Here is a 13,912-nt window from a genome sequence, read left to right on the forward strand (position 1 = left end):
GGGTAGAACGGTGACCTACACATATTAAGTTTCACTAGTATTATTAATATTCCCAGCCTTCTGCGCCCCGCTGCCATGTAGTAGGTGCTTAATGGATGTTTATTGTATGGATGGATTCATCGTACTCCCACGAAGGTCCCTCGCCCTTGAAAATGGCTACCCCGGGCCAGGGCTCCTCAACAGACTGAAGATACAGATTCTATTCCATCCTGGCGGTCTCGGGTGGTCCCTGAGGAGGGCAAGCCTGCCGCTCCACAGGCAAGGACAGTCACAGCTAAGTCCGCGGGGGGCGGCAGAGAGCGAGGGCTTACCAGGAGCCAATGAGTCTTTAACTCCAAGCGGAAGCCCTGCATTCTCCGCCAATGGAAACCAGGAATCGGGAGCGCGTCAGCTATCGTCGGGTAGACTTAAGGCCCGCAGAAATGAAAAGCAAAAGAGCAGGCGGAATTTAGGGGCTTTCACGGATCATCCTCATAATAGTCAATAATGATGGCAGCAGACACTAACATTCACGCGTTCTTGTTAAGTGCAAGGCACAATGCAAATGTGTATGGCCCCATTTAACCATCTCAACACACTACGAGGTTGGCGTCTCATTTTTACAACGGAAGAAACTGAGAGGCTCAGGAATACCGTATCCTCTGCATATCTCCCAAGCGGGTCCTGTTCTCCAGCGCCCAGCGATCTGGGCCTCGCGGTCCGAGTCCGACTCCCAGGCCGCCGCCCAGCCCTTCTCCGCGCTCTCCTGCGCCTGGGCCACTTCCGACCCCTGCTGTCCCGTCCCCTAGCTCCTCCTCTCCCACTCCGCCCCGCCACGCCCCGCCGCAGCCGCTCGGCTCCTCCTTCCCTGCACGCTCCGCCCCCGACCTCCCGGCTCCTCCCCGGCCTGCCCGCCACACCCCTGGTCCCTCCTGCAAGTTCCGCCCCTGGCCTCTGGCTCCTTTTCTCCCGCCGGCTCTAACCCGCGCTTGGCTAAGGTCCGCGGGAGCCCGCGAGCCACCGAGAGAGTAGAGAACTCGGCGCCGCCAAACAGCCCAGCTCGCGCCTCAGCGTCCCGGCGCCGTCGCGCCACTCCTCCGAGTAAGTGGCTCCTGGGCGCGCCCGTCCCGCGCACACGCCCGCGCGCCTCTCCCGCCGCTGGGCTGCGGGCTGCTCTCGGGGAGCGCCTCCGGCTCAGAGAGTTTCTGAAGCGAGTGTGAGTGTGAGTGGGTGCGTTTGAACAACTTGTGTAGGTGGGTGTGCGTACGAGTGTGTGCAGGAGCGCACAGCCTCGGAAACTCCCCGTAATTTTACTCAGTTCCAGTGCCGCACTGAGGAGCCAAAACCCCTTTTAGGAACCCTTACCTATTCAGGGCGACCTCTTAACCACCTCCTGCCGTGAGCCTCATTCCTTTCCTCCCTTTGTAACTGGGTTCCCGCTATTTGTCACGTCCTACTGTAACCGCACATATTGGCGAAAGCACTGCCCGGGTTATCAGGGTGCCCCAGATTGCAGACTGAGATGCTGGACTGAGATTGTAATCCAACCTTGCATTGTAAAACGGGCAGAGACCAGAACCCTGCTTTGAGATCATTCGGTGGAGACTTCCTTTGAGGAAGAAAGTGTGTGTGTGTGTGTGTGTGTGTACATGACTGCACATGTGGCACTGGAGCCCTCAGCACCTGCTGCAAAGACACCTGATGAGCGCCCAGGCTCCTCGGACTCCGCGCGACTGATAGGCACGTTCAAGACCAGGCTGACCCAACAGGCTCAGGCACCTTGAATATGTTTATTGCTTCAGTGACACTGTATTTCTAAACCAACAGATTTTCTAAAACACAGAAGCTCTATGTAGAAAAAGTAGTATACCTAGAGGAATCATGGTAGGAATCAAACAGTAGTTCAGTGCCCAGTGTTGAAACAAGAAAATCCTTGGATTGCTTAAGACTGATAATTCCATCCCTACATAATTATTTTTATGGGGGGAGGTGGGGGTCAGTACTCCCTCAATGCAGGACATATTTCTACATTTAAAAAATTAATTGGAAGCTTTGCTATCATAACAGCAGTATTGTACAAATAGTTTCTTCATCTATAAAATGATTGCCTGGTTGCTGGGGTCCTATCTAATTTTAATAGTCTCTCTGAGTTCTACATTTCAGTTTATTCTTGCTACTTTCTTGCTATGAAAGTAAAATATTCTCCTACTTCCTTGATAATAATCCATTTAAGAAATGTTCAAAATCACATTCTGAGTAGAAATTATTCTTTGAGGGTAAGGATAACAAAGCTGTGTGGCCAAAGGAAATTACCAAAAAGGGTAGGCTTTAAGAAGCCATTGTGCATTGGCACATGAAAGGTGAGAGTTGATAAATCACTGTAAGTGCTGCTTATCGCAGCCGATATTTTTATCCTGGTTTGAATCCTGTGTTACACAGAAGTGTTTCCACACTGTTTTAACTAAGGAAACATTATACTTTGCAGTGTAAACATATGACTCCATCTCTCTTTAAGGAAAGAAATAATTATCACGTTTAATTAAACACTTAGACACATTTATTGCCACCGTCTAATTAGATCTGTCATGAGGAGTTAAGTCAGCAAGCTATGGTTGTTGTTGTTTTTAGAGACAGGGTCTCGCTATGTTGTCCAAGGTGGTCTTGAACTCCTGGGCTGAAGTGATCCTCCTGCCTCAGCCTACTGAGTAACTGGGACTACAGGGGCCCACAAGTAATTGTTAATATTCTAGCTAGTAACACAATTTGCTTTTTTGCAGATTTTTCGGATGCCTTTTCTCCTCCATACCATTAATTGCCTCCGGCATTCGCTGCCCACCTTTTGAGTTCTTGCTTGTAATCTGAGTAAATAAAGTTTAGGGAAGTAGACTACCACCTACTCCTCTGTAAAATATGAATCCCTTAGATATTGAATGTGTTGTGTTAAGCTCTTTGGATTGACATATGTAGACTTTATAAAACATTATATTAATCTAGATTATGTGATGATTTAAGAATCATTAATAAATCAATGAATAAAGCAAGGTTCTACCAAAAGCATAGTGATCCTGCACAAATGGGCCTTTTAAACACTTTCTTTAAGGGCAACTTTTACTCCGTGTACCTTTTGTTCCAGTGTGTTTAAACTCACCAAGAAAAGTTGGTGTGAGTTGAGAAATCTCATGTTTGTTGTCTCTTAATTTTCTATTTCAGACTATATTGCTAGACATAGTCTTTGTTTACGTGTTGAGCTGTCGTGAGGACAGGCTGTCCTGGGATCCTAAAGAGAATAGCAGAAACCTGGGGGTGAACACACTGCAGAGGCCAGGAACAGAGTATTTTGTGAGGCTGGTTCTTTGCAATTCTCATTCTGTTGAAATGGAGGAAAGGGTGTGTGGAGAGGAATGATTGCATCCAAACAGTACTGATTAGGAAATGCTGAGTTGGGGGAGGAGTGGATTTCTATGTGACTAATGGCTTGGAGAACTTCACAGAGGTGATCTTTAAAATTGAGTCTGCCACAGTGCCAGGCACTGCAGAGGTCTCATATTTAATTGATCCAATTAATCCTCTTCTGCAGGAGATAGCCCAATGTGGTAGTAACATCCTTCCTGGAGATTTCATTCATTCTCAGAATTGAGCTTTGCTCTACATCATGTAGAATGATCCATTCCCCACTCCCTCCATTTATGCCTGATAGCAGTTGAAGGGGTTGAACATGGGATAACCTCCAGGAGACAGGGGAGAAGCAGTGATGATAAATAAGGGCCACCTGCTTTTTCACAGAGGGGAAGGGCATAGGGGCTATTTACAATCCCAGTGCCAGGGGCATTGACTTTGGCAATGGCGACATGCACAGGGGCCAACCTGGATAACAAAGTGGACAATTTCCCCTGCTTTGGCATTCTCGGGGATCTCTGGCTCTGATACAGAAGTTAAGGGAAGGAATTGTGTGGTGCCAGATTAATTTTTATCACCTCACCCCTCCTCACACTGCCCACATCCTGCCTTTAATACCAAATGCACACAGCAAGAACTCAACAAACACTGAAAAGGCCCTCGTAACACCCAACCTTTATGTTTCCCTCTAGCTAAGAATTTTCTTCCCTTACTCTTGTCTCTGGTTTTGATGACCGTGGCCCTGGAGTCTGAGCCAACTGCAGTTCCTAGGCTTCTATACTTCAGTTGTGCTGCCCAGTAGCTGAAAATGAATGATTTGTAGAGGGTAAAAAACAAAAACAAAAACAGAGAACCATGTGGCAAAATGTAAAGGAGGTCAGTTCATTTTTAGCCTACATTTTGGCCTAAAGAGGAGGAAATGAGCTACAAATGGAGGGTAGATAATTCTAGAATGGCAGAGCCAAGGGGTATCTTGGAAACCACCTGGTCTATGGCCTTACACCATATGGTTGCTATTCCTCAACTTTGGAGGTGTCCACCTCCTTAGTCCAACTTGCAGGAGGAGAGCACCATTCATTCACACAGCAGGCATTTATTGAGCTCCTGCTATCTGCCTGGTACAGTACACCCTTCTCATGTTTACATGAAATCCTTGGGATTTGGGAAGGCAGGTAACTTGCGTAAAGATGTCTGTTGATAAGGAGTCCCTGAAGGTAAGTTGCTAGTGGCAAAAATGGGTTTGGAATTCTCTTGTGTTTCACAAGAACAGTAGAATGATATTCAAAATATTTGTCTTTCTCAGCAATAAGAAACTCAAAAGAAGCACATTTCTGCCAACATCTGTTTCAAATAACCAGTAGTATTACTGAAACAAACCTGATTTCATAGGATTTTGTTTTACATCAAACATAAGTTACCTGAGAATTGTTTGAAAATGTCACAGGCTCAGCAATAATCAAATAATACCCAGCCCATCCTTTTAGAGAGCAGTTGTTTTTTCTCTGGAAGCAAGTGTTTATGGTTCAGAACTAAGGTAGCTGAGGTTCAGAACCAGCTGCAAAGCTGGGTGTGTGTCAAATAGGTTGTTTTCCTAGACTTGCCCTTTTCCGTATAGGACAAGGGGGATTAAAAACCAACATGGTGATGTTTCTGTCAAGGTGACTGGGGGCTAGATGTACAGATCTTTTCCACTAAAAACATAAAAACAAGGGTTGCGGGGAGGTGGTCACAGGAATGAGACTCCAGGCTAACTCGTAAACACCTCTGGGTTAGTTTCTTTAATAACAGAGAATGGAATTAAGTTCAAAATTCCACTTGTAGTTCCTTAAACATCGGGAATAAAGATGACTTTAGTCAAGAAGTAGTTGGTCCAAATGACTTTGCTGGAATCAGCAGCTCATGTCTCAGCCCCTGCTGGCTGTGTGGGTTTGGACAATCTACTTAGCTCTCTGAGCCTGTTTCTTCACCAGAGTAAAAACTGGGGATAGTATTTACGTTATAGGATTGTTGTGCAGATTAAGCCAGATGTTCCTCTCCTGTGTCGGTGTGCAGAAGGCACCCATTAAGTGGAGGACTTAGTTAGATTGGCCAACTAGGTCTCATTCCAGTAAGTGTTAGTCCTGAGCCACAGTGCAATAGAGAGGGAAAGTAGTAACTTGTGTCACATGTGATTTTAGCATGAATTCTTTTTTCCTTTAACGATGCCAGAGGAGCCCAGAGAATGGGGTGAATGTAGCACAACTTCAATGATTGCCAGCTGCAGGGTCACATGATTATATAAGGGAAATGTCACCGCTGCTGCCAAAGATAAGTGAGCCAGAGCAGGGCATTGGAGTTTTATGTGCCTGAGAACGAAGAAGAGCCATAGTACCCATTAAGCTTCTCTGCATGAGGGAAGCTTTCAAAAGACCTGTTACAGTTAAATTGTGAGCAGTGGGTTGGCCTTTCACAACTCCCATGTTTAAAACAGGTAGTGAATGAAACCAGATTATTTAAGACAGACAGCTGCCCTTGGTGTTGCAAAGGGAATCCGGCTGGCATGTCTTCAGGGGAAGTTGCATGAGGTCCAGGAGGCCCAGGGCAGGGACCGCATCTGCAGGATTAGGCACCAGGGCAAGGTCTTTTGGGAACACAGTACTCAGCAAGGCACACAGTAGACTCTTGGATATTTTAAAGGAGCCAAAAAGTAAGCAGCAGCTCACTCAGTCAATACCCTCTCTAAGCCTGGCTCTTACTCCTTCAACCCAAATTCATTTAGCTCAAGCCTTCCTCATTCCCAACTCTTATTTATTACTCTTATTTATCATTTGTTTAACAAAATGAGGTTTTTGTTTGTTTGTTTGGTTTTACAACATGGCTGTCAACAAAAATAGGGGAGACAGAGATTGTGGTGTGTGCTATGTAGACCTAACTACACTCATCTTTCCTGTCCTGAGCTCTCTTCTGACTGTGTTCAGACCCTCACACACATGCAGACACGAAAAAAAAATGCCACAGTCTTCTGAGAAAAAAATGCATGGACAGTGTTGGCAACAGTGCAAGTTTCAGAACAAACTTGGGCCACGTAAATTTGTGGGAAGTAAGTCCAGTACCTCATTCTGTCATTCTGTGGTCAGGAAACTACTCTTTTATTTTTCCTTCTTCACTCTTCAAAGGGTTGAGATTGTTTTCTGGAAAATGGCAGGTGTTTGGTTAAATACTGTTTTGCTACACTTGAAGGGCAGAGCAGTCCTCACTTAGTGATGGAATTCCTTTTGCCTTGAGGCAGAATTAGGCTGCTAGTGACTCATGAAGTATACCTGGAAGAGGTGAGTGAACTCAGGCCTTCCCAACATCCGGTGATGACTTCTGTTTGCACACATGTAGCCACTTTGCTCCTTTGTTTTTATGAGCTGGAATGACTGATAGTGCCTGAAGGAACAGCTGCTATTACTTTTCAGGGTAAGAGACCCTGTGTAAATAGGGAGCCTCCTGAAGAAGCAAGGATTCCCTGCCCTGTGTACCTGTGGTGCTTATCACCTCCCTGGCAGGGCAGCTCTGCCCAGGTGGGGTAGTTTGAGAACATCATTATCTGGGCAGCCACAAAATTGATACACCAATGAAACTTTGAACTTATCCAATGTGCTGTATTTTAGGGCTCATCTGGGACTATAGCTCGGGACTTGACTGTTAAGTCAGAATCACCAGTGAAGCTTGATGCAAATTGAGAACCCCTAGCCTGGGAGACTTATGTGACTCATTTTCCTGTCTTGTTCTAGAAGGAAGCTTATTCAGGCAGCAGCTAGCTGTAGGTATTTTTTTTTTAATTTTTAATTTTTTTTGGCAGTGGAAAGAGCTCTTGAAAGTACAGAGTGGCTTTAAAGTTTAAAGAAGATTAAAATGAACACAACATATAAAATAAACACAACATATAAAATGAACACCTATGTTACCCATCTTAAGAAATAACAAAGTTGTTTTTATAGGTCTTCACTGGGTGGAAAAATATTAACAAGCAACCAGGTCAAGAACAAAAAATAACAACCAAAACAATTAATGGTGTCCCACAAATAGATCCAGAAATTGAAGGCCATGAAACAGAGACATTGGAGAGTCTGCCCAGTGTTCATTAGTTGAAAATCTAGACTTTGAGTCACCAACAATGCTGACATCATAAATCCAGTATGCCAGCTGACTTAAGGATAACTCAGGTGGTTTGTAGATACTGAACTGGGATGGGCATCCTTATTTCAACAGCTGTGCATGTTTGGAAGAGCCCAGGCCCAACTCAAGACTCAGAGTTGCCAAGCGGACCGTTTCCCCTAACCCAGGCCTGTTTCCTGTCCTGAGGTCCTGGTACCTCCAGGAATCTATTCTGTTCTCAGAGTGTCCCTCTCATTTTGTAATGGTAGAAAATGAGAAAATGAAAAACAGACCATTTTTTTCTTTGAAGCCATGTTCTGTAACTTCCTCCCTCTTCTTTTGCATTTTGGGTTTTGCCAGTACTTGAGACTTCCCTATTTCTGAATTTTAGTCAGTTTTTAATTTATTCTAATAGGGGCCACGGAAATTATGAATAATAAAGATCTGCTACTGATGATAACATAGTATTAATTTTAGTAGAATGACGCTTTTTTTTCCCCCTCTAGATTTAAATATTTGAACAGAGAATAACAGATATGAAACTGACTAATTCAGGTCTGGCCTCTGCCTTCCTCTGTAGTCAGGCATCCCCCAGGTTTGCTGCCCTGGAGTTGAGCACACCAGGGCCTTTCAGCCTTACCATTAGGGAAATGAGGCAGATAGAGGAAGTTGGGCAGTGACTTGTGGAGACAGGTGGCAAGGGCAGAGGATTAACCACCCAAGCCCAATAAGCATATCCACACTGAATTTTACCCTTTAATCAGTCTTTCGTAAGTTATGTTTTTTTTTCTTTTTTTTTTTTTTTTTGAGATGGAGTCTTGCTCTGTCTCCCAGGCTGAAGTGCAGTGGTGCAAACTTGGCTCACTGCAACCTCTACATCCTGGGTTCAAGCGATGCTCCTACCTCGGCCTCCCAAGTAGCTGGGATTACAGGCAAAGACCACAACGCCTGGCTAATTTTTGTATTTTTAGTAGAGACAGAGTTTCACCATGTTGGCCAGGCTGGTCTCGAACTCCTGACCTCAAGTGATCCACCTGCTTTGGCCTCCCAAAGTGTTGGGATTACAGGCTTGAGCCACCGCACCTGGCCTGTAAGTTCTGTTTTTTTTATGGTTGCCTTTAGTGATGATAGTGTTCTATATAAGTGTATTAGTTTTTAAGGGCTGCCGTAACAAAATACCACAGACTGGTGGCTTAAACAACAGAAATTTATATTCTCACAGTTCTGTAGACTGGAAGTTCAAGATCAAGACGTCAACAGGTTTGATTTCCCTGAGGCCTCCCTCCTTGCCTTTCAGATGGCCACATTTCTGCTGTATTCTCATAAGAACATTTCTCTGTGCACATCCCTGGTGTCTCTCCCTCTTCATAGAGTGCCAGTCATATTAGATTAGGGTCCCACCCTTATGATCTTATTTAACCTTAATTCTTTTTTAAAGGCTGTCTCCGAACACTGCCATACTAGAGATCAGGGTTTCAGTATATGAATTTGGGTGGTACATTGCAGTCTATAACAATCGCCTTTATAAAGGATATTAGTTGTCCTCCTTTACACAGGGAGGATCTTTTCAGGACCTCCAGTCTATGCCTGAAACTGCACACAGTACTGAACCCTATATAAGCTATATTTTTTCCTATACATATGTACCTATGATAAAATTTAATTTATATTTTAAGCACAGTAAGAGATTAACCATAATACCAAATAATAAAATGGAACAATTATAACAATATATTGTAATAAGAGTTATATAAAAAGGATCTTTCTGTCTTTACTTTCTCTCAAAATATCTTGTATACTGCACTCACCTGTTTTCAGACTGCATGGTCTGTGGTCACACTGCAACTGTGGAAACCGAGACCATAGATACAGGGGACTACTGAGGAGACCACACCGTTTGTGTTGTGATTGTCATATGCTTTATTTCTATATCTATGTATAATCCCCACAAATTATAGTTATTTTTTTCTTTAAACAATGATCTTTTGAAGAAATTGAAACGGGAGAAGAATACCCATTTACTGTGTGTGGGGCTTTTGATTTTTTAGTGTAGACCAAAGTTTCCATCAGGGATTTTTTTTTTTGTCCTTCAGCCTGAAGAATAAAAATTTTTAATATTATAGCTCACATCTACTGGCCACAGATCCTCTCAGCTTGTTGTTTGTGTGCACACCTGGCGTCTGTGTGTCCAACTCTCCTCTTATAAGGACACCAATCAAATTGGATTGGGGACCACCTTAAGACTAATTTTAACTGAGTCACCTCTTTAAAGATTCTATTTCCAAATGCAGTTGCTTTCTGAGATATTGGGAGTTAAGGCTTCAGCATATGAACTTTTTGGTGTTTCTTAGTCTGTTTGTACTGCTGTAACAAAATATCTGAGACTGGGTAATTTGTAAAGAACAGAAATTTATTTTCCACAGTTCTGGAGGCTGGGAATTCAAGATCAGGGCACCCACAGATTCAGTGTCTGGCGAGGGCAGCTCTGGGCTTCCAAGGTGGTGCTTTCTTGCTGTGTCCTCACATGGTAGATGAGATGGGAGGTGGAGTGGCAAAAGGCACTGGGGTACACCTTTCAACATCTTTTGTAAGAGCACTAATCCATTCATAAGGGTGGAGCCCTTATGACTTAATCACTTCTAACCACCTCTTAATACCACCACCTTGGGGTTTAGGTTTCAACATATGAATTTTGAGGGGAGATACACCTTCAAACCATAGCAGGAGGGACACAATTCAGATCATAACAATCAGGATGTTTTAGGCTGCAGTTAAGCGAATGCCAATGAACAGTGATTTGAATAGTAGACATTAAATTGTCTTATATGAAGGGCAGTCTGGGATTGGGTAGATTCAGGATTGGATCCTTGGCTAAACAGTGTCGTCAGGGACCAGTTCTATCTATTCTCATCCTTAGCATGTTACATTTTTATCTGCAGACTTGCCGCTTTGTGGGCGGAAAATAGCTTTCTCGGCAACAGGTATCACGGGTGCCTACCAACCTCTTTTTAAGACAGGGAGAGGGAGAGCGTGTGTGTGTGTGTGTGTGTGTGTGTGTGTATGTGTGTGTGTGTGAAGGGTGGACACAGAGGGCAGCAATAAATTGCTTCTCTTGTAGTGTCTATCCCTTTTCATCCGGGAGTAAAATCTTTCCTGGAGCCTCTTTAGGCCTCATTGGCTAGAACTGAGTCACAGCCTTAAGGGAAGCTGTGAAAGTGAGTATTGGGCAGTGAGGGAGAACCTCTATTGTGGGAGGTTGGCTGTGCCCATAGGGGAAGGGGAGGGGCATGGTTACAGGGTGGACAATAAGCATCTGTACTAATCCCGGGCTCCCGTTCCCTAAAGGCCAGTTACAGCCATCAGTATTCCTGATACTAATAATCCCAGGTTTCATTGGAGTTAAAACTAACCACCCATGTTGGTAGTTGGGAAGGGAAAACCAAATAATAATATGGAAGGTGTTGAAAATCACATATACTTAATTACTACTAGCAGTGACTTTTTCTTATTCTTTTTCATTTTAAAACTGACTGGAAGTATCTTGAAGCAGTGATTTTTTAGTGTTAAAGGTCATGGGTTTATAAAACAGCACTACTTACTTTGGGGAAAGCATCCTACATTCCAGCCAGAAAGGTATCCATCATATAGAGAGTTCCTTAATTTTCCGGAAATGTTTACCATCCCAGTAATCATGGCAAACACTTATTGAGTACGTAGGGTCGGCCAGCAGGCACTGTGCCGAGTGCTTTATACACATTATTTAATTTCATCTTCAGGAGGGATCTATGAGAAAGATACTATTGTTAATCCTTGTTTGCAGATAAGGAATTGAGGTTTAAGGAGGTTAAGTAACATGCTGTGAGTGCCTGGCCACGCTGGGATTTACACTCTGGCAGCTTAGCTGCCCTCCCATACTTGTGCTACAGGGTGTTACTCTTCAATAATACTGCCACAAACACCCTCCTTTTCTGTGAACTCTCAAAGGCTGTTACCTCTCCAACCAGTCTGGTTCTGCTACAAAGCTTGTCTCCATGTTTCATTCTTCACATTTTGTTGTTTTTAATAGTAGAAGAATGAACCATGGGGGTGTGCAGAGCTGGTCACACCATACCTCATGGAGTGTGAGATGTGTCATCTTGTATTTGTGAGAACCCAATGCCCGACTGTTCATTGCAATTCTGGTAGATATCTAAGAGGTTATTTTGTTATTTTATTTTATTTATTTATTATATGTGTTTGTTAGAGATAGGGTCTTGCTCTGTTGCCCAGGCTGGAGTGCAATGGCTATTCACAGGCACAATCATAGCACACTACAACCTCAAACTCTTGGCCTCAAGCAGTTCTCTCGCCTCAACCTTTTGTGTAGCTGGGACTACGGGTGCATGCCACCACACCCAACTCTAGGAAGTCATTTTGAATTGAGATTGCTCTTGAGGTATTTTGGAGCATGTCATTTGTTATATGCTTTTAAAAATAATTTAAAGTGTTATAAGGCAAATTTTAATTACACAATGTAGATTCAGTTATTTACCTTCAAAGTGAAAAGTTCATTGAAACAGAGTTCGTAAGATGCTGGTTCCTGTCTGATTTATTACTGGGTCCCTACACTTTTCCACCTAGCACTGAGAGACACCTTGCAGTTTTTTCCGTCAGTTGGCTACTGTGCTGATATGCCTAGATTTTCTTAATGCTTTTTAAATACTTTTATTGTAAAATAAAACATAAGTATCCAAAATCCACACAAAACAAATGTACACAACTTAGTGAATTATTATAAAGCAAACACTCATATATATCACTAGCATTTAGGTCAAGAAATAGAACTTTGCCAGAGTGACCAAAATTTTACATCCCATCCTGATCACATTTCCCTCTGTTCCTCTAAAAGTAAATGCCATCCTGACTTTTATAGTAATTACTTCCTTGCATCTCTTTATGGTTTTATTACCCAGATGAGCAGCCTGACCCACTGAGTTTTAGTCTTACCCATTAAAAAAAAAAAAAAAAGGATGTTTAAGTCTCTTTTAATCTACAGATCCCTCTACCAGAGTCTCCTTCCTTTAAATTTTTTTTTATTTGTTGCAGGACCTGGGCTGTTTAATTTTGTAGAGTTTCCCACAGTGTTGATAACAAGAAAGATTCACACTCATGGTACAGTTTAACTTACTACTTTGCCCTCTGTTTCCTGTATCTGGGTCCAGAGACTTGATCAGATTCAGGTCTGATCCCTTTGGCAAGATTACAGATGGTGGTGTATTCTTTCACTGGGAGACACATGGGGTCTGGTTTTTCCACTCTTTTGATGTTAGCAGCTGTTGATCCTCAATGTCTCAATCTGTTAATTCAGTGGGGGCAATTGCAGAATGGTGATACTCTATCATTTTGATTTTATTTATTAGCTGGAATAATTTTATAAGGATAGACGCCTTTTCAATCTGTTATTTGATTGCCCAGTGGTACAATTCACATAGGAAAGGGATGATAAATGCTTGATTCTTTCCTTTGATTTACTCAGTTTTCAGGAATTGATTTCATGTCATTCTCAGAAGATCACTGATTAGGTTTTTTTTTAATTGTTATGAGCTCATGGAATTAAATCTATTTTATAGGTTTTAGTCTATTGAAATTTTAGTTTTTACTGAGACTCAAATTGTCCCATCTTTGACCAATGGGAGCCTCTTCAGTTGGCCCCTAAGTCCTCATGACCTGACCTTAGTATTCTTGTTAGTTTCCTGCTCTTTGCTTTGTTAAGGTGATCCATGCTTGTCTTGTACATTTCTTGCCTATACCTGGAGTCAACAATTTTCCCAAGAAACCCTGGTTTTTTTTTTTTAGCGAGAAATGGTATTTCAAGACTATAATCCAGACACTGGGAATCCTCATTCACTGGAATGGTTAGTATTTATAGGCCTTTCCTTGGTCAGAGCTGGGAAACACACACACACACACACACACACACACACTCTCACACTTACATGCAAACATAAATACTCATATAAAGATAAAATACTTTGTGAGTTCATGCTATTTCCAATTCAAGTTCAAGACTATAGGGTTTCTGTTTAACCTCTTATATATTACATTTTTATTCCTTTTCTTCCACACTTAGAATCCTGGTTTTTTGGTCACAAGGGAAATAGACTATTGTGTAATTACGTATTTGATTACCCCATATTACACACAAATTGTCTCCAAATAATGACATTAATAGTACCATTACCAGCTATGATTACTGAAAACAATAAAAATAATTTCTTTGGCATATGCCATACTAATTCTTCCCCACGTTAAAAAAATGGTTTAGTACTACTGCATCATCAGATCTTATTATTGTTATATATTAAAATATCTCCCTTTTAATACTCATTTAGTCTTATTTGTACAGGTTGTTGTATATATCATGCTTATCACTTGT

General features: G+C 42.6%; 1 protein-coding gene across 1 annotated transcript in view; it reads left to right on the forward strand.

Annotated features, from left to right (window-relative positions):
• The first annotated feature begins 870 nt into the window (after positions 1–870).
• TNFAIP8 (TNF alpha induced protein 8) overlaps positions 871–13,912 on the forward strand; it is a 122,895-nt gene continuing 109,853 nt past the window's right edge. Inside the window, exon 1 of the mRNA XM_054489799.2 lies at positions 871–1,080. Within this exon, the coding sequence (XP_054345774.1) occupies position 1,080 (1 nt within the window). The 5' untranslated portion in view covers positions 871–1,079. The remainder of the gene's footprint in view (positions 1,081–13,912) is intronic.

Source organism: Pongo pygmaeus, chromosome 4, assembly GCF_028885625.2.
Source record: "Pongo pygmaeus isolate AG05252 chromosome 4, NHGRI_mPonPyg2-v2.0_pri, whole genome shotgun sequence".
NCBI lineage: Eukaryota > Metazoa > Chordata > Mammalia > Primates > Hominidae > Pongo > Pongo pygmaeus.